This window comes from Bacillus rossius, chromosome 2 (genome assembly GCF_032445375.1).
Source record: "Bacillus rossius redtenbacheri isolate Brsri chromosome 2, Brsri_v3, whole genome shotgun sequence".
NCBI lineage: Eukaryota > Metazoa > Arthropoda > Insecta > Phasmatodea > Bacillidae > Bacillus > Bacillus rossius.
The window spans coordinates 117933442-117958218 of record NC_086331.1 but is presented as its reverse complement, the minus strand read 5'-3'; the positions used below and the strand labels follow the sequence as shown (position 1 = coordinate 117958218).

General features: G+C 47.8%; 1 protein-coding gene across 3 annotated transcripts in view; it reads left to right on the top strand.

Annotated features, from left to right (window-relative positions):
- LOC134529683 (uncharacterized) overlaps positions 1-24777 on the top strand; it is a 236620-nt gene that overhangs the window by 178099 nt on the left and 33744 nt on the right. For all 3 annotated transcript variants that reach the window (XM_063364036.1, XM_063364038.1, XM_063364037.1), the window contains 2 exons: positions 12490-12627; positions 15281-15486. In XM_063364036.1, coding sequence (XP_063220106.1) covers positions 12490-12627; positions 15281-15486 — 344 coding nt within the window. The remainder of the gene's footprint in view (positions 1-12489; positions 12628-15280; positions 15487-24777) is intronic.

The window sequence follows — 24777 nt, the reverse complement described above, 5'->3', positions numbered from 1 at the left end:
TAAAAGGGGGAGATGTTGCATGCCGGGAAGTTAGCAAGAGGCCAGACAATATGGTGGCCTAATAAGATGTACGTGAGTGACTTGAGTTTGTACTAAGTTGTCACAGTGCCGTCAGCCGCGGTCTCGTGTTCGAGATCGGGCGCAGGTCCTAGCGGGGTGGCTGATTTTCTTAGCGTTTTCTGCTCCGGGAGGGCGCCAGGCTAGCTCGGTGTCTAACCGTGTGATGGTCGTGGGTTCGTTGCCCCAGCGTGGTCCGCTAGAACCGTCGGGGGTGGTGAAATTTGTTTCCTGATTGGTTCGGGTTGTTTAAATTAATTTACATACACTGTTGGTTGTTCTACGGGTCGCACATCGCGCACGGGGGGTGCGGGGTGGACTTTTATTGTTCACGATTGACACTGGTTCATTACATTGGGCGCGAGGTTTACTCGGCGGTACATGACTGCCAATGGGGCGTCGGAACACGTAGAAGTTTTGATTACACTATGATTACAATTACACTTGATAAAACGGCACTCTGTGGTGCTTTTAAGTACACGGTTACACTGCACACGTTGGCACCTGCGTGACTCTACGTGCGTTTACTTAAGTCCTCACGCCAGTTGCAGTCGAGGGAGAGTGTTCAATTAGCATCGGCTAATTTCGTAATCTGTAATTGGCGACGCGCGGGCCCACCTGTGTGGACCGCGGCTCGCTACTAAATTAATACACGTTTACTCTTGAAGGTAGCCTGTGCCTGTGCACTAGGCGATTAAATAAAGTTCTGGGGTGGCGGGAGATGGCCCGTACCGAATACTGCACGGCCCCACGTAATGCTTTGTGTGGGGCGTGGTAAATTGATGCGGCTGGGTTAGGCCCTACACCGGAAAAAGGACCGGGCGCACACGGGGAGTATTAAAGAAAAAGGTTTTGGTTGTGACTATAATTACCAGATGGACGTTGGATGAAACAAAGAGATGCTGGCTCCCCGTGGGACGTGCGTCCGTCCCGGTCCGCGAGTCGCGCTGTACTGACGTGCAGCCCTGGCGCGAGGGGAGGGGTGAGCTCCCTGTCGCGCCAGAGTTTCTAAAGTTCCGTTATTCGTAAAAATCTATATAATTAATTAAATTTAAGTGGCTCTAAATTCACATAATAAAACATAATGATTAATCTAATATCTATATATGTTATAGAAATGACATTTAATAAGTTTGTCTAAAATAAGTTTGAATATTAGAGTCAAGCTGGAGACTGTCTGTTTCTTGAAAACTACTCCAGTGGCGAACGATAATGCTAATTTAGGGTGGTTTGAGTTACGTCACACGTTTCCCTACTGAAATTAGGCTGAAGGCCGCAAGGGTTGCACTCACAGCTGTTTTAGCGGAAAACTACACGTGAGTGAGCCGGGCACTCCTACGTCGCACTTTATTAATTAGGGGCTTTTGTTTGTTTTTGCTTACTGTATTATTATGAGGGGGATTTTATAGGCACGGGGGTTGCGTTGCATGCGTAATTAAAAATGGTTCGCTATTCTCTACCTTGGGCTGCGATCCGCTCACTTGACTCAGGTGGGCCATGGCTAGGGGTGCTTTCCGTTAGCGGAGCCGAGTACTGGCGGGTGCAGGTCGGGCTTTGGGGTGGCCTTCGGCCGTACGACGTCAAACGCCCCCCCCCTCGAGAAGCCCGACCTTGCGCCGCGAGTGGCTCAGCCACGTGAGGGCGCCCCTAGCTTTGGCAACAGTACCGCTTCAGCGGTGTCCGTGATGGCCGCAGCTGGTAGGCTCTGCGTCCTGGGCCCCGGTCGTCCCACGTCGACCGTCCGGGTGCTGGCCTGTTGACGTTGGCCCTCGGCGGCTGCAGTGGCAGGCTGGTCGAGGGGCGGCGTTGTGGCGCTTGTGGAGCGCGGAGTGCGCGCCTCCCTGGCGCGGCAGTATCAGGCCGGCTAGGGATAGGCGTCGGCGATGGAGACGTGAGCGTTGCCGCATTAGGGGTGGCAGCACGTTCCCGCTGGCGGGGGCTGTCGCGGCCGCAGCTGGTAGACTCTGTCCCTCGCGGATGGGGCGTCCCGGGTTGGCGACTCGGAGTTTTGAGTGGGGAGGTTTCTCCTTGGGGGCCTCCCGAGGTCGTATTCGGCTAGGTATTCCGGGCGTCGCCGGTCCCTCTGGGGCCTCCCTGTCCCTGGTGGTGGTGTGGGCGGTGTTCCGGGCGGTGAATGGGTCCGTGAGACTGCCGGCCTGTTTGGTTTGTCGTGCCTCAGTCGTTGGTCCATGGTGTCAGCCGCTTGCGGTTCGCTTGCGTAGGGCTGTCTCCTCCGCTCTGGGATACCTGGAGCTTCACTGGCCTTCGTGTCGTTGGGGTCGAACAGTTGTCGTGGCTCTGGTTCCATGTGCGGCGCAGATGTTCCCTCATCGGGTTCTTCTATGAACATACTGAATGTGGCATCCGCGAGAGAGGCCGAGTGTCCCCATGCTCCGCGTGTTGGGCTTACCCAGGGGGTAGCGTCTGAGTCCTCTGGCTCCTCCATGACTGCCGTCACGTCGTCCGGTTGGGGTGTCAAGTCCCCTGTCGCCATTTCTGTGATTGTTGCATGCGCGTACTCTGTCGTCCGCCCTTGTTGGTGAGGTGTCATTGCCTCGTGCAGGTTGTCTGGCGCGGGTGGTTGTTTGTCTCTTGAATTTTGCGCGCTTGTCTCTACTGTTGGGGGTGCGTCGTCGTGGTTATCACTTGCGGGTGTTGAACTGGGACCCTCCTCCGGGTTGTCGGGTTCCGGGGGTTCGTCCTGGTCTTGGTCTTCGGGTGGAGGTTCCCCGGGATTGGAGGCGAGGCGTAAGTCGTCGCGGTGGATTTTTTGCACTCGTCTGCCTCCGAGTCGAACCAGGTACGACGTCCTCCCTAGAGGTCTCTGCACGGTATAGGGCCCCCTGCACGGTATAGGGCCCCCCCCCAGCGGGGTGCTAGCCCAGCGCAGTAATTGCGTGGTGCTGCGGACAGTGGGTGGACGCGGGCGTATACGTGATCACCTGCTCGTATCGCGGGGGGCTCCCGCGCGGTCTTGGGGGTGATTTGTTGCGTATAATTTGCCTGGCGCTGCCGGGCGGTCTCGTGCATTGCGGTCAGGCGCCGTGCACGCTCCCTCTCTCCTTCTCCTGCGTGTGGGACGCCGTGTGTAGCCCATTCGCCTGGCAGTGGCAGGTTGTTCCCCTGCACCATCTCCGCTGGAGTTCGACCGGTCGCGGCGTTAACGCGGCGGCGGGTGCAAAACAATGCGTCTGCGACGTGCTGGTCCCACTGGGTGTGGTCCTCGCCCAGCCTGAGGCGAAGTTGGACCTTCAAGTCCTGGTTCCTGCGCTCAGTGGGGTTGGCACTGGGGTGGTAGGCTGGTGTGGTGTGGTGCTGGATGCTCATCCGGTTGCACCAATCTTGCCACTGCTTGCCCAGAAATTGGCTGCCGTTATCCGTCAGCGCTGATTGCGGGTAGCCCCACCGAGGCAGGAACTCGCGAGCCATGATGTGGATGATGGTGGTGGCCCTCGCGTTGCTACAAGCGTATGCTTCTGTCCATCGCGTAAACATGTCAGTAACCACGAGCAAAAATCGTTTGCCCTTGGGTGACCGGGGGTAGGGCCCCATCACGTCCAGTGCGATGGTCTGGAATGGCGGGCTTGTTGTTGTTGCTCGCCGTCCCGCCGGCGCGCTTTACGTATTTGACACACCTCGCATTCACGAACGTATTCCCTGACGTCCCTTGCCATCCCGGGCCAGTGATGGTGCTGTGAGGCTGCTCTCTGTGTTTGGTCTGTACCTGGGTGGCCTGCAAGGTCATGGTCGTGAACAAAGCGGAGTACCGCCTCGCGCGCTTCGGGTGGCACGTACGTCTTCCAGTCCCCCGCGCCCCCTGGGGCGCGATTTAGGATTCGGTTCGCCTCGACTTTCCAGTTGGCGTGGGGTTCCTCTCCTAAACGACCCCGACGTCGGTTGGCCTCGGGAGACTGTTGTTGGGCTGCCAGTACCCTACGGTCCAGGTCAGCGGCGGTGTTAGGTGGTGTGTCAGCCCCTTCATCGTCAGTGATCATGCGTGTGCATGTGGCAGGTAGGCGGTGCCAGCTGTCCCTTGGGGAGGGGGGTAGCATCTCCTCCCACCCCTCAGCATCTGTCACTTCGTGCTGTTCGCTCGGGTGCCTGGATAGCATGTCTGGCAGTTGGTTTTCTTCTCCTGGTACGTGTTCGACCACGAAATCGAACGACTGGAGTAGGAGAGCCCAACGTACCAGTTTCCCCTTACGCCCTTGCATGGTCTGGAGCCAGGTGAGGCAGCGGTTGTCCGTGCGGAGGGTGAATGTCCGTCCTTCGAGGTGGGGACGGTACCTTTTGACGGCCCATATCACGGCCAGGCATTCCTGCTCGTTGCTATGATATTTTCGCTCGGCGGACCCAAATTTCGCGCTGGCGTACTCAATGACCTGTTTGTTCCCCTGGTCGTCCTCCTGAAAAAGTACTGCCCCTACCCCTAGTGCGCTGGCGTCGGTCTGGAGTATTAAGGGGCGGTCGGGGTCAATGCGTGCTAGCGTATGACACCTGGTGAACGCGACCTTTACCTGTTCAAACGCCTGTTGGGCCCAGCTGTTCCAGCGGTAACGTGTCTGGGGGGACAGCAGATCCGTGAGGGGTGAGATTATGTGGGAAAAATTTGGTATGTAGTTTCTTAACTAGTTGACCAGGCCTATAAATCGTTGCAGTTGTTTCCGCGTACGCGGAGCCTCTGCCGCTGTGATTTTTTGCAGGTGGGATGGTTGCGGGTGGCTCCCTTCCGCGTTGACTAGGTGTCCCAGGAATTCTACTTCTCGCGTGCCCAGATGACATTTCGCCGGGTTGGCCGTTAGGTGGTGGGTGGCGAGCCGTTCGAGGACTAGGGCAAGGTGGCGACAGTGGTCCTCCCACGTCTCCGAGAAGACGATGACGTCATCTAAGTACGCGAGAGCGAATTGGCCGAGGTACCCCTCCAGCACACGGGTCATCATGGCTTGGAATGTAGCCGGCGTGCACTTTAGACCAAAGGGCATGGCCCGGAACTGGAAACGTCGGCCGTCGGGGATCGTGAATGCCGTTTTCTCTCGGTCCTGCTGCCGTATAGGCACTTGCCAATAGCCCGATTTAAGGTCTAGTGTGCTGAATACCCGGGCCCTACCGAGACCGGCGACGGCGGTCTCGATGCTGATCTGTGGGGGTGGCGAACTGACTGTCACGGCATTTAGTGCGCGGAAGTCTGCGCAAAAACGTAAGGTGCCGTCCTTCTTGGCTGCCAGCACTATGCATGCGTTATATGGGCTGTTGGAGGGTTCTATTACTCCGCTGTGCAGCATTTCCATCACCTGTTCGCGTATTATTCACTGTTCGCGAAACCCGTATCCGCGGGGCGACTCGTAGATGGGTTGGTCGGTGGTGGTGGGGATGGAATGTTCGGCTACCGTTGTGCGCCGTAGGGGCTCAGTGGTTGTGAACACGTCCCGTTGTTCGCGCAAGATTTTGTTCACCGCGTCTTCGAGCTCAGGTGGGACGTTATGACGTAAGTCAGTGAGGGTCACGCCTCCGTCTGCCGGTGTAGGGGCCCGCCCTATGGCGTAGACTTCGAACCTTTCGGACCGCCCGACGTTTACTTTGGCGGGGCCTAGTTCTAGTACAGTGTCGTGCTCGGTCAACCAAGGTTGCCCTAGCACGTGCTCCTCACTTAAGTCGCTCACAACGATGGCAGTCGCGTCAGTAATCAGCTCCCTTAGGCTTATCTGGACGTTTGCGTACCCCATCATCTGGCCAGCGTGCATGGTGGTGGCCAGGCGCAGCTCGCCCCGGTGTGGGCGGAGGGCGCCGGGTGGTACCAGTGAGGGGTGGATGAATACATGGCTCGCTCCCGTGTCCACGAGTGCAATGGCTGGCCGGTTGTTGATTTCCACTGGTATGCGAAGCAGGTTGTCCGGTGGTTGGGTCAGTTGTCCCAGTCTGGGTGGGGGGTGCCCACCGGGGGCCGTGTTGGTCGTCGCGTTTGGTTGGTCGTTGTTGTGGTTGGTGGTCATGTGGTGGGTTGGGGGACTCTGTTTCAGTTCCCCCTTTAGTCCGTTTCCCGCTGGTTGTGTCTCGCGCGGCGGTTGTTGACGTGTGTTCCTCTGCGCGTTTCCCCTCTGTGGACACTCATTGTGCCAGTGGAAGGTGCCCCTTGGGCATCCCAGTTGGCAGTGGGGTGGTCAGGGGGCCGCGTTAGCGTCCGCTTGAGGTGACTCTGGCGCGTAGGGGGGGTGTCGTCCATCGGGGGGTGGTGCCCTGCGTTGTTGGGGTGGTGGTGCTCCTTGGATGGCTAGTAGGCACCTGTCATTCGGTAGGGGGTGGTCCTCCCGGTTTGCCCTACGAGGGTTCCTCCACCAGGCCCTCTGGAAGTTTTGTTCGGTGGCCACTGCCAGTTGGACGTAGTCTTCGACGGAGGTGGCGCGGCTTATGCGTAGGAAAGGCTGGAGTTCGTCCCTGAATAACAGTGTGATCGTGGGTAGTGCTCTGATCGGTTCTACGAGTGGTGATATCCGGCGGAATAGCTGTATCTTGTGGGCTATGAATTCTTCAACTGGTTCCCCTTCCCGCTGCGTGCTACTGTAAAATAGTGAGGTGCATTGTACCAGTGTAGACCCGGCATTGAAACGGTGGTTGAGGGCCTCGGTGAATTCAGACCATTCCATGTCGGCCCGTCCCCATCGTTGCCACCATGCGTGGGTGGGTCCCCGCAACCGTTCGCTGGTCCTCTCGGGCCACTCGTCGATGGTTATCCCACTGCCGCCAGGCGCACTTCGCATTGATGTGTGTATGCTAGGGGGTCTTCGTGTGGTGCTCCGCTAAACTCCGGTAATTTTGACATGTAGTTCGCTGTCCGTGCCATGCATGCACGTGTGGTGTCGGGTCGGGCGATTATCCCGCCCTCGGCTGTGGTGGTGGTGCGGGTTGCGTGTCCACACTCCTGGCACGGTTGCGGTTTCGTATCGGTTGCCGTGGTTGTTGGCATAGGTTGTAGTGGCATGGCTAATCCCGTCTCTATTTTTCCTTTCCATATCTGATCCTAATCTACTTCCCATGGTTCGTGTTTCATGTCTGTCCCCGGTGGTGTTTTGTCCAGTGGTGGGCACTGGCAGGTGCTCCGCCAAGGTAATGGGCCTGTCAGTAGATCCATTGCTCTAGGCCGTTGGCATTGTGTGCATGTCGCGTGAGCTACGTATGGCAGCATGGCGCGTGGTTAGGCGCGGTGTTGTTGACAGCTGAGCTCTGTTGACGGGGCGGGCGCACGTATTCGCGCACGCGCTGTGCAAGTCTGCGCGCGAGGTCGCGCTCGCCGACTGGGCAGGTGCCCGGACGGCCGCACAAAACAGAGGCCGAGATAGGCCGCGGCGCGGGCGGGGGTGCGGATGGGCGTGTGAGGCGACGGCCGAGAGCGCCCGGACAGCCGCACAAAGCGGACGGGTGGAGGATTGAAGTGGAGGGGGGGGGAAGGGTGTTCGGCCCGTCGAGCGCTGGGGAGGGGGGAGTGGTATCCTTTGTCCACTGCTCCTGGCGCGTCAGCCTGTCTGACCCTCGTGCGTCCAAAATGGCAGTTTTCTTGCAGTTTGTTCAAAATTTGGCCACACGCAGGGGCGCCATTTGCCGTCAGCCGCGGTCTCGTGTTCGAGATCGGGCGCAGGTCCTAGCGGGGTGGCTGATTTTCTTAGCGTTTTCTGCTCCGGGAGGGCGCCAGGCTAGCTCGGTGTCTAACCGTGTGATGGTCGTGGGTTCGTTGCCCCAGCGTGGTCCGCTAGAACCGTCGGCGGTGGTGAAATTTGTTTCCTGATTGGTTCGGGTTGTTTAAATTAATTTACATACACTGTTGGTTGTTCTACGGGTCGCACGTCGCACACGGGGGGTGCGGGGTGGACTTTTATTGTTCACGATTGACACTGGTTCATTACATTGGGCGCGAGGTTTACTCGGCGGTACATGACTGCCAATGGGGCGTCGGAACACGTAGAAGTTTTGATTACACTATGATTACAATTACACTTGATAAAACGGCACTCTGTGGTGCTTTTAAGTACACGGTTACACTGCACACGTTGGTACCTGCGTGCCTCTACGTGCGTTTACTTAAGTCCTCACGCCAGTTGCAGTCGAGGGAGAGTGTTCAATTAGCATCGGCTAATTTCGTAATCTGTAATTGGCGACGCGCGTGCCCACCTGTGTGGACCGCGGCTCGCTACTAAATTAATACACGTTTACTCTTGAAGGTAGCCTGTGCCTGTGCACTAGGCGATTAAATAAAGTTCTGGGGTGGCGGGAGACGGCCCGTACCGAATACTGCACGGCCCCACGTAATGCTTTGTGTGGGGCGTGGTAAATTGATGCGGCTGGGTTAGGCCCTACACCGGAAAAAGGACCGGGCGCACACGGGGAGTATTAAAGAAAAAGGTTTTGGTTGTGACTATAATTACCAGATGGACGTTGGATGAAACAAAGAGATGCTGGCTCCCCGTGGGACGTGCGTCCGTCCCGGTCCGCGAGTCGCGCTGTACTGACGTGCAGCCCTGGCGCGAGGGGAGGGGTGAGCTCCCTGTCGCGCCAGAGTTTCTAAAGTTCCGTTATTCGTAAAAATCTATATAATTAATTAAATTTAAGTGGCTCTAAATTCACATAATAAAACATAATGATTAATCTAATATCTATATATGTTATAGAAATGACATTTAATAAGTTTGTCTAAAATAAGTTTGAATATTAGAGTCAAGCTGGAGACTGTCTGTTTCTTGAAAACTACTCCAGTGGCGAACGATAATGCTAATTTAGGGTGGTTTGAGTTACGTCACACGTTTCCCTACTGAAATTAGGCTGAAGGCCGCAAGGGTTGCACTCACAGCTGTTTTAGCGGAAAACTACACGTGAGTGAGCCGGGCACTCCTACGTCGCACTTTATTAATTAGGGGCTTTTGTTTGTTTTTGCTTACTGTATTATTATGAGGGGGATTTTATAGGCACGGGGGTTGCGTTGCATGCGTAATTAAAAATGGTTCGCTATTCTCTACCTTGGGCTGCGGTCCGCTCACTTGACTCAGGTGGGCCATGGCTAGGGGTGCTTTCCGTTAGCGGAGCCGAGTACTGGCGGGTGCAGGTCGGGCTTTGGGGTGGCCTTCGGCCGTACGACGTCAACAGTGAACAAAGGTTGTGTACGTACTCATGATGCCTTATCATTCATTAATGAACTACAACAGCAACAAAGTATTAAAAAACTGAAAAGTAGTTTCACAATATAATAGGTATGATAAGGAATTAAGGCAACAAACGTGGAAGGGAAGACTCAGGAACCACCTCAGCTCCTGGTTATAAATTATGTATGGACATGTTTGGAAACTAGAAGCCATAAAGTTATCATGCACTTTCAATTTCAAGTTATAATAACACTGTCATTTAAATCACATCCAATACTGGGGGACCATTTAGAGTGCATTCCAGCCAATCTTATGTTTTTCATAACTCAAAACCCAACTAAGAGAAAAAAAGTCCCATGAATATATGTCTAGCAATGCTTCATTTGTGTGAATGGCAACCCTGTGCCCTGTGCGTGACCAAGGCAGTGGAGTCTACGATCAGCTCAGTGTATGTGAGACAAAACAACAACAACAGTGTGTTAACTGTATGGAGAATAGGCCAGTAGTCTGATGTAGAACATTTTTCCTGTACACCCCCTATCAGGGCAGCTCATTTTCTAAAGGATAATTTGGCTGTGAAGGACCTGTCACAGAGCTTGCACAGTCTCCAGGTTTGAGTCACTCTGATTCTACCTCTGGAAGTTGTAAAGAGATTGGTGTATACTGAGCTGGACGTGTAGGTGTGCAGCAATACATGCATGATGCCTGTGGTGCTGTTCGGAATGAGCCTGACATCTTTGAGTGTGTTCTCCATTCATGATTCATCAATGGAACACTGATATTGCCCTACATTTTGAGCATTAGCTGTAATAGAGATAGCAGTTACTATGTCATCTTATTGTAGGGCCTTTTTTTTTGTCCATTATCTTGCGAGTGATCATGTACCCTAACCCCCAAAGTAGGTATCCCTATAGTTTCTTAGCTTTATGAATAAAATAGAAAAAAAAATTATGTTAGGGGAAATGAAGTACATGTTGTGTAGCCATATGGAGACACAGAAACAATTTTGGTTCATGCACAGTAATCCAGGAAGCAAGGAAGGAAAAATAACTGAAACCACACACATATGTATGGTTCAAAAAATTATAAAACGAAACAAATGTGTAAATGGAGGAAATGGAATGAGAGATAAGGATGAAAATCAAGAGAAAGTGGCACATTTGGAAGTTTGAATTAAATCTTATCCATAGCGTAAGAACTAGGGAATAAAAAATCAACACAATGTGTTTAGAATAAAGATTGAATAAGAAGGAACATCTACTGTAGGGCCGCGACGTCTTGGCGTGTCGTTTTGCGGGGAAGCGGGGAAGAGTAAATGAGAGGGGAAGCAGCTGCGCGCGCACATCAGCCGCTATGCTGTTCATAGCAAAAACATCAGGCGCCACGCTCTCAGTCTGAAGTGAATAATGGAGCCCGACGCAGGACGTTCAAGATACAATAAAGTAATACATAGTGGGGAGAGGGAAATTATAAGTAGTGTAATCCAGTGTTGTGATGAAGAAGCTGCCAACAAATGTCTGCTAGTACCTCTAACAAATGCAACCGAAAGAGCTGCGCGATACACAGGTATAAGCCAAAGATCAGTTTCGCGCATCCGAAAACACAACAGAGAGACGACAAATAAAAAACAAACAACAACATTATAAGTTTTTCAATGCATTCCCCGTAATTTCACCCGCGGTTTGTTTGTTTTGCATTTGGCAATTTTCCAAACTTTCTGCACCGCTTGTTAGAATATTTTTTATCTACAAGTGTAGCCGATATTGCTACACATTATATTGCATTAGGTATATTACATGATATTATATTACATTATATACATTATATATTGCATTATATATTTTATAATATATATGATTTTATGATATATATTAATGTATATTATATTAATACATTATTTATTTACAATTTATATGTTTATATTTACATATATATATATATATATATCACTCCTTTATTTGACCGTTAAACAGCCTCTCATGTTTAATTATTCATTTCAAGCCAAAAAAAAACTGGGAAACGTTTGTTGTCAGTTGATGACTTTGATAGAAGAGTGATCAGAGACACTAGCCACGAATTTTATGCAGTAAAAAAACGACAAGGAAACTACTGCCAGTTTTGAAAGAAAAAATCGGATGGAGTTAGGGAAAGACATCGCTGCGTAAAATACTCAAAGAAATGGGTTTTGTGTGGAGAAGAAGCCAAAATAAGCGAATGCTTCTTCTCGAAAGATCTGACGTTGTTGCTTGGCGATAACGGTAGCTGACTCAGATGAAACAGTGCAGGGAGGCTGGAAAGAATATATTTGACATGGATGAATCCTGGGTTGACACTAATTTAACCTTTCAGAAATGTTGGCAAAAGAAAGGTGACGCTGAAGGTGTAGGTAATGGCAACAGGAAATGCAGCGCACAGACTGATAGTTTTAAGCGTTGGTTCTAGGCAGGGCTTCCTTCCCGGAGCCTCTCTTGTTTATAAAGCAAGCACAACAACAGGAGACTATAAAATACGCGAGGATGGTTTGTTATAAATATGGTTTTCGGACCCCTCGAAATTACTAAAATGGTTCTTTCAGAGTGCTGTTATGGAAAAAATACCAACCCGTGTGCATAAAAGTGGTAAGGTTCTTGAAGTGCGTGAAAGTGTCATGTCGATCGTCTTCACATTTCAGCCAAACCAAATGGAAAAGTAAGCATCAGCGAGGGAGTTACATGCAAGTCTTAATTAATTGTGTTTCCTACAGCAACCCACAATTACAAATTTAGTTCTTAACTTTAAAGAATTGTATAGCTATGTTTAACTATATTTAACTAAGCTGCCCAGTCGAGCAAATGGTGCACTACCTTTAAATAATAAATTACCGTAAAGCATTATCACATCTTTGTATCATTAAGATCTGCGCTGTGTTGCACCGTACGTGAGATTGTTCTCGACCAATGTTTTCGGAACGGCATGAAGACTTCCAGGCCGTTGTTATCTGCGGAGCAGACAAGGCGGGACGTGTCGATTACAAGGTCGCTGAGCTCTAGGGAGTCGACCCGCCAAGACGTCGCGGCCCTACTATAATAATGTTTTATTAATTTTTTTCTATCCTAAACAGTCATATAAAACATGTGTGTGTGTTTATATATGTATAATTACACACACACATATATACATATATATGTATATATATGTGTATATATATATGTATACATATATAGTTTAATAATATGTTATTATTGACTACCTTTTCAGTTTTAAAACTGCAGTATATAATAATTTTGAGATTCAGTGTTCTGACAAACTGTTCCTTTGTTTACAATAGAAAGACTGATAACAAACAAGACAAATGCCTAATAGCTCAAGAGAAACTTCACCCAGTGTGCGCGCAAAGAATGGAAGGAGCAGGATCACCAACATGCCATTCGCTTGCTGAACTGTGTCGAGAAGAGCGAGAATGCAGGTAAATACTGTAAGCTAGCTGATTCTGGCAAAGGTATTTGTGTTGCCTGGATCATGTTAGTTTTCACTTGTGAGCATCATTTTTAAAGCAAAATACCATTTATTTTCTTGTTAGGTAGGTATTTTAATAGTTTTTAAACTATAGAAGCTATGGACTTGATGTAATGAAGAATACATGTAAGAAAATAAATGCATTTTAATAAAGAAATGCCATGTACACTAATTTAGATAGGAATGTTTTGTAACCAAGGGAAATTATATGTGTGTGTAGTAAAGTGGAGTTTTTAATTTAGATTGTGAAACTTTATAATTTATATTAACATACTTACCTGTTTCAAACTTTAGCAATAGCTTTAGCTTTAGCTATATCTTTGTCCACATCAACCAGATGTTTTATAAGTAAAATATTTAAACAAGTACAATTAATTTTGTGCTTTATACTTTTGCAGAAAGTGTTCAATTCTCAGTCAAAATACAGGGTCTCCATAAAAGAATGTCCTAGTTTCAATGGTAACTTATATTATACAGTTTGATTAAGACTATTTACAACAATTCATACATCAAATTGAAGGTAAACTTGCCGTCGTCCGGGTTCTCGTGTTCGAGGTCCGGCGTGGTTCCTAGCGGGAAGGCTGGCTTTTTAATGAAAGTGTATCCAGGAGGGCGCCAGGCTAGCTCTGTGTCTAACCGAGAGTTGGGTCGTTGGGTGCGAATGCCCCTGCTTGGCCCGCTAGGACCGTCTGCGGTGGTCGTGGTTGGAGGGATCCCTGGCTGTTTACACGTTACGGGCCCTGCACAGCATAACACGCTGATTCCTGACTAGGTTAGGAAGTTCACACAATAACATACACGGATTCGGTTTTGCACTGTCGTAAACACGTCGCGCACAGAGTGTGCGGAGTGGACGTTTAATTGGTTCGAACAGTTACACTTGCAGTTTACAGTTACACGATGAACATTGAATTACCCTACGAAAATTACACTAAATTGACACTGGGCGCTGTGACGCGCCGTCACTAATCTTAAATCCTCACGCCAGTCGAGGTTGAGGGGGAGGTCGATTGGAGGCGGCCAATCCCGAAAATTGCAAAGCGGTGATACCCAGGTCCACCTGTGTGGACTGCGGCTCGCGTTTTAAATTAATTACAAGTCTTATACGTCGTTGTTGCCGGTGCCTGTGCACTCGACGATTATCCAAAAGTCAAATGGTGGCGGGAGTCGGCCCGTGCCGTATGCTGAACTGCCCCGCATAATGCTTTGTGGGGGTAGTTTATATTTAAGCGGCTGGGTTAAGCCCTACACAGTTAAAAGGACCGGGTCCGCACAGGGAGTTTACGCAATGAAAAGGATTTGAATTATGACTATAGTTACCAGTAGTGAATTTCAGTGGAGACAAAGGATGAAGACCCCCGTGGGATGCACGTCCGCCCCGGTCCGCGAGTCGCTTGGTACTGGCGTCTGGCCCTGGCGCGAGGGGAGGCCTCAGCGTTCTCTCACACCAAAGTTTCTAAAGTTCCGTTATTCGGAAATTATTAAATTAACAAGAGATTGAAAGTGGCTCTAAATTCATACATTAAATAATAAAGATTACCCTAATTTGCAGATACTTTCTAATAATTAGATTTAACATGTTTACATAAATTACGTTTAAATAATACGAGTCACACCGGAGACTGTTCGTCACTTGTTGACTGCTCCGGTGGCAAGTGATACACAAAAACCGGGGAGGTCATATTTACGTTACACAATACTCTAATTAATTTAGGCAGACGTATTATTGATGTAAATTCACACGTGAGTGACCCGGGCACTCCTGCGTCGCACTTTCCTTGAACGGGGTTTTAAATAAAAAGTGACGTTACCATTAATTTGTGTCTTATTTATCATGAACTGGGGTCGAGGTGGCTGATTAATTAGGGCATGGTCCTTGATCCTACCTGTTTCACCGGTGCTCGCCTGACTCAGGTGGGCCATGGCTAGGGGTGCGTTCCGTTAGTGGGGTCGAATACTGGCGGTTGCAGGTCGGGCTTTGGGGTGGCCTTCGGTCGGACGACATCAAACTAACAGTAAAATTATATATTGAGCCAGTGAAGTTGTTTTATGTGTAAAGTATGTGGTTTTTCGTGGTCGGAAGCTGGCGGCCATTGTGAATTATTGATTTGAGTTAAGGAGAAATAAAAAGCAGTTAAAATCAATAAAACCCTCAGTGAAACTTTATAACAGTCATGGATCATCGCTAATTGCATTTTATTTTAACTAAATCATTCATCAACATCCAAGCAGATACTTAAAGTGTTTATGTTTGTAACGGTTTGACCAATTTGAGCTAGTGGAAGGTCTTTGGAATGTTACAACCTTCTTACTGATTATTTATGAAACTACTCAGTTAGTTTGCATTGAACTTTTTTTACTCCCTTTCCAATGATAAAATTATAGGGTCATCATTTAAAGATTCATTAATTACATGTTGTACAATGAAAAGATTACACACCATCTCACTGCTTTGACCATAGAGATTACAGGTGGCTTGAGGTGTGTTATATTTTTATCCCTGGCACTGCCTTCTAATTATAACAGTTCCAATCATACAGGCCATTCAAATATTTAGAATAGCTCAAGTGACTTGCAGAGTGTAATGTGTTGGTTGCTTGCAGGAGCCGGCTAGAAAACTACGAGCAGTCCTGTGCTGTGGACAGTGTGACCAAGAAATGTGCCGGACCACCAGCAGAGTGTCGAAAGTCGATGCTCGGCATCTTGGGCACTGAGTTGCGGTCAAACTGCGCGTGCAAGGGCACTGATATGATGCAACTTTATGACTGCTTGGGGTGGCAGCGTCTGCTCTGGGTTAATCCTTGCGTAGGTTAGTTCTCCTTCGTACTTATTTAAAGTAGGGAATGGGAGAATGCACGGACGGACTTTTTGACATGTTTAACTTCTAATTCATGTTTTTATCTAATAATTTGGACAATAGAATTGGTATAGGAAAGGGTAAAGGGTCAGTTAAAATGGAAATATTTAGTGAAAGTTTTTTCACCAAGGTAATTTGTAGGGGGCTTGCGATATTAAAGACATTGTTCATTTGCTTGAAAAAAACTATGTTGGAGGCACTTGGACCTGGTGGAGCCTCTTTAGTACAGAGCCGTGACATCGCCAATGCCAATGCAAAACTCGACTTCCCCAATTACATCCAACCACAAGACCTGGCTCTCTCTGAGCATCGGGCACACTACATGCTAGTTAAGAGAACAGGTGATTGCACGTGGGTGCTCAAAGCATCTCGTGCGCCCAGATATTTAAAGTTGTGACTGTTTTAGTCCCTTTTATATCTTGTGAATGCATTAGTTATACAGCACAATCTTGTAGGTTACATATCTTTACTTATAACTTTGCCGTCGTCCGGGGTCTCGGGCTCGAGTCCCGGTGCGGTTCCTAGCGGGAGTGGCTGTTGCAAATGTAATGAGTCCGGGTGGGCGCCAGACTAGCTCTGGTGCTAGTCGGTAGTTGGGTCGTGGGGTCGATTGCCCTGCGTGGCCCACTAGGACCGTCGGCGATGTTGCGTGGGTTTAAGGAATTCCCTACTCGGCGGTGATTGGGGATAGTAGGTTTAAAGAAGCATACGCTGAAATGAGGTAATAAATGACGGGCGTCATTTATTCAGGCGACGGTGGCTCTGGTGTAACGTTGTTGGTTACACGCCACGTCGTACAACAGGTGACGTCACAAGATACAAAAACTACACAATTACACGCAACTAAGTCTGAAAGTTACTTAATTAACGTTGCACAAGTTTACAAAAGGAATGTTACACGAGGTTGCGTTACACAAGTTTACGAATGTTACGTGGAGAGATGCGTCGCACAAGTTTACAAAAGAAATGTTACACGAGGTTGCGTTGCACAAGTTTACAAAGAAATGTTACAAAGTCACTAATTGTTCCGTATTATCGTGTCCCTAGGCGTTTCTGAGCCTGGCTGCTCAACGAGGGGTGAGGGTGATTGGAGGCGGCCAATCCTGTAAATCTGCGTATCGAGGCGGTGCTCGCGTCCACGGCAGTGGAGCACGGACCGCAGCTAAATTCGCTTAAAAGTTCCCTTACGGGGAGTGTCAGTGCTGGAGCGACTGAGTTTAACCAAAGTTCTGTCCTCGGGAGACGGCCCGTACCGGATACTGAACCTACCCCGCGGACCAAGTGTGGTGCAGGGGGGGGGTTTTAGATTTATGCGGCCGGATTAGGTCCTGGACCGAAAAACTGGACCGGGTACACACAAAGAGATTATTAAAAGGGGTTTTAAGAATGACTATATTTACCAGGAATGAACTCGGTGTGGACAAAGGATGATGTCTCTCCGTGGGACGTGCGTCCGCCCCGGTCCACGAGTCGCGCTGTACTGGCGTCATGTCATGGCGTCCGGCCGAGGCTCGGTGGCCCTCGCGCCAGGGTTGACCTCATTACGTTAGTTTCTGATATGATATGTTAATAAGAGAATTTAATGATGTTAAATTCTTACATTAATTATAAAAGCTGAATCAAGGTCATTCGTCCCTTCTACAAATGAAAGTTATTATATTTAAGAATTATTATGTTTGAATTTTTACGTCACACCAGCGACTGTTCGTCTCTTGTCGGATTGCTCTGGTGGGGTTAATGACGCAACACAAGGTTTGAATAATTATGTCATAAGGTCTGATTGACTGATTCAGGCAGAAGGCCGCCAGGGGAACATTCACACGCGTATTGCTGTAGTTACACACGTGAGTGCCCGGGCACTCCTACGTCGCACTTTCGTTGAACAACTTCAAATAAATACGTAACACTGTTTAATAATCTATGTTTGTTTTTTAACGTGGTTGGTTTTAATGACGGTCTGTTTATTTTGGGGGGGGGCCGGGTTCTACCTTGGTTGCTGGTGGCTCGCCTGACTCGGGTGGGCCATGGCTAGGGGCGCGTTCCGTTAGCGGGGTTGCATACTGGCGGTTGCAGGTCGGGCTTTAGGGTGGCCTTCGGTCGGACGACGTCAACTTGTTAACCACATACAACACACACTGAGATGGCGACATACCGCCTTCAGTTGTTACTCACTACACAAGGTTGCCAATTCTAACATAGATAACATCTACAACACCTTCCCTCTTATAGATTAACTCTTGACAAATCACTTCTTCAATTTTAACATAAAAATACTGACTGCTTACACATAGAACACTGCATAGAATAAACCCTTCAACACAGAGTACACATAGGATACAATAACACATCATACTGATAGACAAACGCAGAGATCTATAACACCTTCCCTGTCAGAGGCTAGTTACATGTCATTATTCACAGATCCATTCACAGATCCAATCTCTTCACTGGCTTGACCACCCTTCCACTTCTTGTTACGGTACACTGTCCTGTGCCTGGCTCAAAACCTCGGAAGTCTGATTCCAGTGGGGACGAGCATGAAAGTTGACCCAGCTCTTCGCTACCATGATGCAACTCTGTATTGCCTGACTGGGTTCCACAATCAACTTCCATCAGGACCGGAATGGCCACTTTTGGCTGCTCAGACACTTTTGACTTCCGAATGGGGATGACATTTCGACGAACTGTTTTACCTCGTGACATGCGAATCCAATACGAGCGGGGGGATGAATGCTGCCCTACTATCACACCAGGCTCCCAGGTGGCAGAACTGCTTGTCCTGACAACTACCCTGTCCCCCCTGTCAAGCTGCACCTCCTGTCGTCGAGCTGTTCTGTCATGAAAACCCTTCATCCGTTGCTCCTTGGAGACAAGAGCCCGAACCACATGACGAGGCTGGATGACCTTAGGTTTCAGGGAATTGTACGACACAGGTAATTTGGTCCTGAGCTGTCTATTGAAAAGCAACTGAGCTGGGGACCAGTCCAAACCAGGAAGGGGAGTTGTCCTGTATTCTCGAAGCATCTCTCTATAGTCAGTTCCTTGGCTTTTCCGCAATAACATTTTACTGACTTTAACCCCCATCTCTGCCAGCCCATTGCTGTGTGCATAATGGGGACTGCTAGTACAGAACTCTATTTCATGCTGAGCGAAGAATTGGCGGCACTCATGAGAGCTAAAGGGATTATTGTCTGCCCACAAAAGTCTTGGAAAACCATGAGTGGCAAAAACAGTTTGCATAGCTTGAATCACAGCAGTAGAAGATTTTGCAGAGAGTTCACAAATATCGATCCACTTAAGAGTATTTATCCACTAGAACAAGGTAAGGTTTTCCCGCAAATTCAAAGATGTCTGCACCAACTTGTTCATATGGGAGATTTGGAGTGGGATGTGGATGCAACTGCTGCGTGAAATTGGCTGGGCGGAACATTTCACAAATCGAACATTGTTGGATGAAAGTAACAATATCTGATGACATTGAAGGCCAATAAAATAACTGGCGGCCTTTGGATTTGGTTTTGGTTTCTCCACAATGGCCTTCATGAAGTAATTTGAGTACGTATTTCCGCAGGGATAAGGGAACCACTACTTTGTCACCAAGAAATACAATGTCCCCTTCAAGGCACAGATCGTCCTTCATTTTGTAATAATGCTTACAGTCTTTAGGCAATAGATTATATGCTGGCCAACCTGACTTAACAAAATTTGGATACTAGACTCAATGAGGGATCTTTACTCGTTTCCGACTGGAATTGGGTCAGACGCTGTTTGGACATGGGCAGGTGTTTGCTAACCGAGTGAACTACCTCCATCATTGCCAGGTCTTCAGGTACTTTGTCCAGAAGATAGGCTCGTGACAGGTGATCTGCAAAATACATGAACTTGCCCGGTAGATAGGTTACATCCAGGTCATACTTGAGCAGCTTTAGGCGTAACCTCTGAAGCCGTGCTGAGCCAGTTTGATGAATAGACTTGGCCATTACGTTAACAAGGGGCTTGTGATCAGACTGAACTTGCACAGTTCTACCATAAATATAGTAATGAAATTTGGAGGCAGCAAATGAGACAGCCAACAGTTCTTTTTCAATTTGGGAGTAGTTTCTCTCTGAGTCAGTCAGTGACCTGGAAGCAATATGAACAGGTTGAAAGCCATTCGGGCCTTGTTGAAAGAGAGTCGCTCCCAAACCATTCTGCGATGCATCACACTGAACTATAAGAGTACATGATGGGTCAAATTTTGCAAGAACCGGTGCGCTAGAAACTAAGGACTTAAGATGAGCAAAAGCTGCATCATGACATGGCAACCAGGCCCATTCCACATCGGACTTCAGGAGGTCGTACAAAGGGCTACAAATACTGGCCATGTTAGGGACATAAGAACGGACATAATTGAACATACCTAAAACTCGTTGGACTTCTTTGCGAGAACTGGGTGCAGGGAGACTGGTTAAAGCTCGAACTCTCTCTGGATCCGGTGACATTCCCTCCGGAGAAAATATATGACCAACATAGCGAACCTGCGAAACTTTGAACTGCAGCTTGTCAGCATTAAATTTTATCCCCAGACGTGCAGCACGCTCAACAACCTGTCGTGTACACTCATCATGTTCTGTTTCAGTTCATCCGGTGCACAAAATATCATCAAAAAAAAAATCACCACACCTGGGATGTCACCGAAGTTCTCTTCAATAAACTTCTGAAAGGTCTCTGGCGCATTGGTAATGCCATATGGCATGCGCAGGTAGCGGTAACAACCAAAGGGGGTAGAGAAGCAGCACTTCAGAGATGAATCTTCGTCCAAATGCACTTGATGGAACCCCTCCTTGAGATCAAACACTGAATAGGAGCTCTTGCCAGTCAGCTTCTCTGACATCTCTTCGAGTGTAGGGATAGCGTGATAGTCCCTCACAATGACCTATTAAGTTCCGTTGGATCCAAACAAAGTCGTAGTTGGCCAGTAGACTTTTCAACGAGAACAAGGTTGCTTACCCAGGCTTTGGGATCAAGTTTATGCACTTTACATATGACCCCTTTCTGCACCAGTCTATCTAACTCCTCTTTTAAAGCCCCTTTTATAGCTCGGGGTACTCGTCGTGGAGGTTTGCACACAGGCTGGCTAGCATCCCTTATACGTATTTTGCATACTTGTGGAAAGCAGCCAGTACCCGAGAATACTTCAAAATTATTCTTAACAAAGCTGTCTTTAGCAACTTCAGTAGTAGAGTGAACTATTTTAACCAGGTTAAAGTCAACACAGGACTGCAGTCCCAGCAGTGGGGTGCTATCAGAATCAATAATAACAAACTGTGTGTAGCATTCGTGTCCCTTGACAGAACACAGTAACTCAACGACTCCCGTGGCGGGAAGAACAGTGCCACCCCAAACTTCAATTTTAAGAGCCATTGGTCTAACTTTAAACTGCTGATTTACTTTCTTAAATAACTTCAGAGGCAGGATATTGACCTCAGATCCTGGGTCTAGTTTTATGTCAATGGGCTTGCCCTCAATCAACACTTGCTCCCTCCACTCATTAGGATGCGATGTTTTAGAACTGCGAGGGCTTACAGAATGAATGACTACAGTGTCACAATACAACGATTCATTGGAGGAATATTCTACTTTCGCCTCCCGCACTTTGCGAACTTTACACGACACAGCAAAGTGGTTTAAGATACCACATTTGGCACACTTTTTTCCATAGGCGGGGCACTGCCTGGGTTTGTGCTTGGTTTGGCACCTGGAACATGTGTACTCACCATTGCTACTGGCTGCAGGGTAAACATTGGCCCAAGGTTTTGCAAATTGCCCCTTTCTTGTTGCTACGAAATCGACCGGTGCCCTTATACCATCCTGAAAGCAAGTCTTGGCCTGAATTTCCTTGGCTTGCTGTTGACTCTGTTCAACCAGCCGACAGTGTGTCACTACTTTAACCAATGTTGCATTCTCCATTCGCAATAGCGCCTCTCGAGTCGTTGAATCCCTGATTCCCTGAACAATATGGTCTATCAGCAAGTTTTCCTCTTGCGCTACGGGACGATCATAACCGCACGGTTTCACTAGCCGACGACAGTCCGTCAGGAAATGGTCAAAAGTCTCACCCTCATGCTGTACACGCTGGTGAAAAATGAATCGGTCGTAGAGAGGATTGGTTTTGGGCGCTACAAATGTTCTATAAGCATCTTTCACTTTACTAAACACTAACTTGTCCGCTGCAGTAATGTCAAACGTTTCAAATAGAGACCGTCCTTGCGAACCAAGCATGTTCTTCAGAAGGGCAATCTTCACCTTGTCAGGGCACTCATCCTGACCCGTGGCGATCAAGTAATTGTCGAAGTCGCCCTCAAAAATTTCCCAGGCCTCACGTGCAGTAGAGCTCTGCAAATCAACACTCTCTGGAAGTTTCACAATATTGAGGCCGGCCATCGCAAATGTCAGTCACTCAGCTCGGTACACTAATAATCCGAGACACATCCACAACACACAATCTCGTATGCCACACACCAATTCTATTCTCTCTGTAGAATGTGGATAGCGCGACCAACCATGCTTGCAGGTTAATAAATCGCAAACAAACATCCCTGTGAAGAACTATACATAAATAGGTTTCATGAAAACTCCACGAGACTGCGCCATGTTTTAGTCCCTTTTATATCTTGTGAATGCATTAGTTATACAGCAAAATATTGTAGGTTACATATCTTTACTTATAACTTGTTAACCACATACAACACACACTGTGATGGCGACATACCGCCTTCAGTTGTTACTCACTACACAAGGTTGCCAACTCTAACATAGATAACATCTACAACAGTTACACATGTGGCTGATGATAAACATACACAGAAATCTGGTAAAAGGATATTATTTTATTGTAAATGACTTTCATACATGATTACATTTACAAATAACATTAAGAAAATGAAACATTTCAAGAGCACAACGGCATGGAATTGGCTTAAGGACGATCCGGTACACCCACATGTACAGATAAAGTTTAAGTCTTAATTAATTCAATTATAAAAATGGTTGAGTTGAAATTCTACCAACCAAAGTAGGCCTAAAAAAAAGGGTCAATTGATTAATTAGAAATATTAGATGTGACTTGATCAGTAAACCTAAGGTTGAAGTCCTCGAGGTGCAGAGCGCGCTGTATCGTGGGCGGCAGTCAGGTGGATACTGGGGCGAAAGCTGCGCATAGTGGCAGCAAGCAGACGTCCGAGCGTCAAACCAAACGGTCGTTAGGCAAACTGCAAATTTGTGCTAAAGAGAAAACAAAGTTAATGATTATATAAGCTTGTAATTAAAAGATACATTCCCTTGTTCAATATTATATTTAGTTTACAACTTTTCTTAAATTTTAAAATCTTGCGTGGGTTTGCGTTCAGAAACGCCAGAGTATGGCATAACTTTGTCACTAATATTTCAATCGCGGAAAAGAAAATAAATAACACTTAGGGCAAAAATTAAAGTTTTACAATAGTAATTAATTATTATTTATTAGGAGTTCATGGTACAGAATCTATGTGAAGTATTTAAAGGAGCAGAGGTGCAAATCTGTAGGATTCGCAAAGGGGACCCGTGTAAATTTGCAGGGGGCCCATGCAGCCTGAGAGTTTTGCGCATGAGTTTTAACCGACACAACTCACCTCTGGATGGGGTACTTGTATGTTGTATACTGTCCCTATTTTGGTATATACGCATGCAACAAGCAGAAAACTTTAAATTATACAGAAAGTTTTCCGTAAAACATTGTTTTGACGTTTACGTTTATCAATCCCGTTTCACATACAAAGTGCAAGCTAGCCCCCTCAGTGAGGAGCTTCGTAATTCCAGGGGGTCCAACCCCCCCCCCCCCCTCAACCCGGATCTACACCCGTGTAAAGAAGCACAGGCATATTCGCTGGCTGGGAGGTTCAAAAACATTGTGAGGGCAGATGGGAGAGTTGGGCTGGTGGGTCACAACTGGCTCACTGAAAGGGTGCAACCCCTGGTCAATGTTAACATTGTAACTTATTATTTGTTTGATTGGAAATAAAATATATTTTTAATGTGGTATATTTATCTGTAGATAAATCACACACTTTCTACAACACAACAGGTTCTTTCTCATTGGCTCAGTCAAATGCAGAATGAGGTTTATTTTTTTTTTGTAAATCGGAGTCTATAAGAAACAAAATTGTTCAAACATTAACAAAGTGTATTAAATATTAACAGATTTTACTGCAAAAAATTATCTCTAGACTTTAAGGAACTCTGAACCAATGACAAAGAGTTTCAATTATTTGCAATCCAGTTGAGACTTCTCTCTGAGTCTGCAACCAAATGAGTGCGTATGTTGAGAAGCATAAGTTCTATGATGCCCTCAAGCGCATCCCTGGGTGCATTGTCTGGAAACAGTCTACGAAATAGCTGTAGCTTATTCAAAAAGAACAATTCAACAGTTTTATGTGGGGCCTGTGCCTGCCCAAAGAGCTGGGCTCTCCACTGGGGAATGACTACTATTTCTTCATAGCATCTTTCCAGTTGTTTGGCAAGACCTTACCATGACTCGCTGCACCCCTGGCCCAACCTCCCCCAAGCCCTGTATGATTCCTTCAAGCATGCACCTACTCAGTCAGTCCACTCCACCTGAAGTATTTCGTAGCGCTCCAATTTCATGTGGCACTCATGCAGGAACACTACTGGGTCCTTATGTGCTGCTCCTTTGATCTCTGGAAGTGATACGGTTATCACAACCGAGGCCAATGCTCGTGACGGCGCTAATGGCGGAGTGACCGACAATCTCCCCTCCAAATTTACTGTGCAGGCTCACGTGTGTTACACCGGGAGTATAGTTCCGTGCACACAGCTTGCTCCATAGGCGACATGCATTGCATGTATCGGGTAGTCAAGCATTTCGTGCACCTTTGTATTCCACCCATGAAACCCTAAAACTCGGGGATCTGCAAAAACTTTCTCTCGCCGCAGCCACGACGAGCAGCGCTGACTCGTTCGTGATCGGGCTGCATCGACATGTGTCACTACACAAGAAAATTCTTGTGAGAAAATCCACTTCCAGTGGTTGACAATAATGAACATATAGGCTCAACCCACACTGCTTCATTCATGTCCATGGCGACCGCTTGTGAAAACAGTTTGGCATTTTTCACTCGATGCATATTGTGTATAGCCGTTGGGCCAATGTCTAAGACTCCTGCCTTGTGATTCAAGGTTTCTGGGTTAGTTTTTTAGCCATGTACA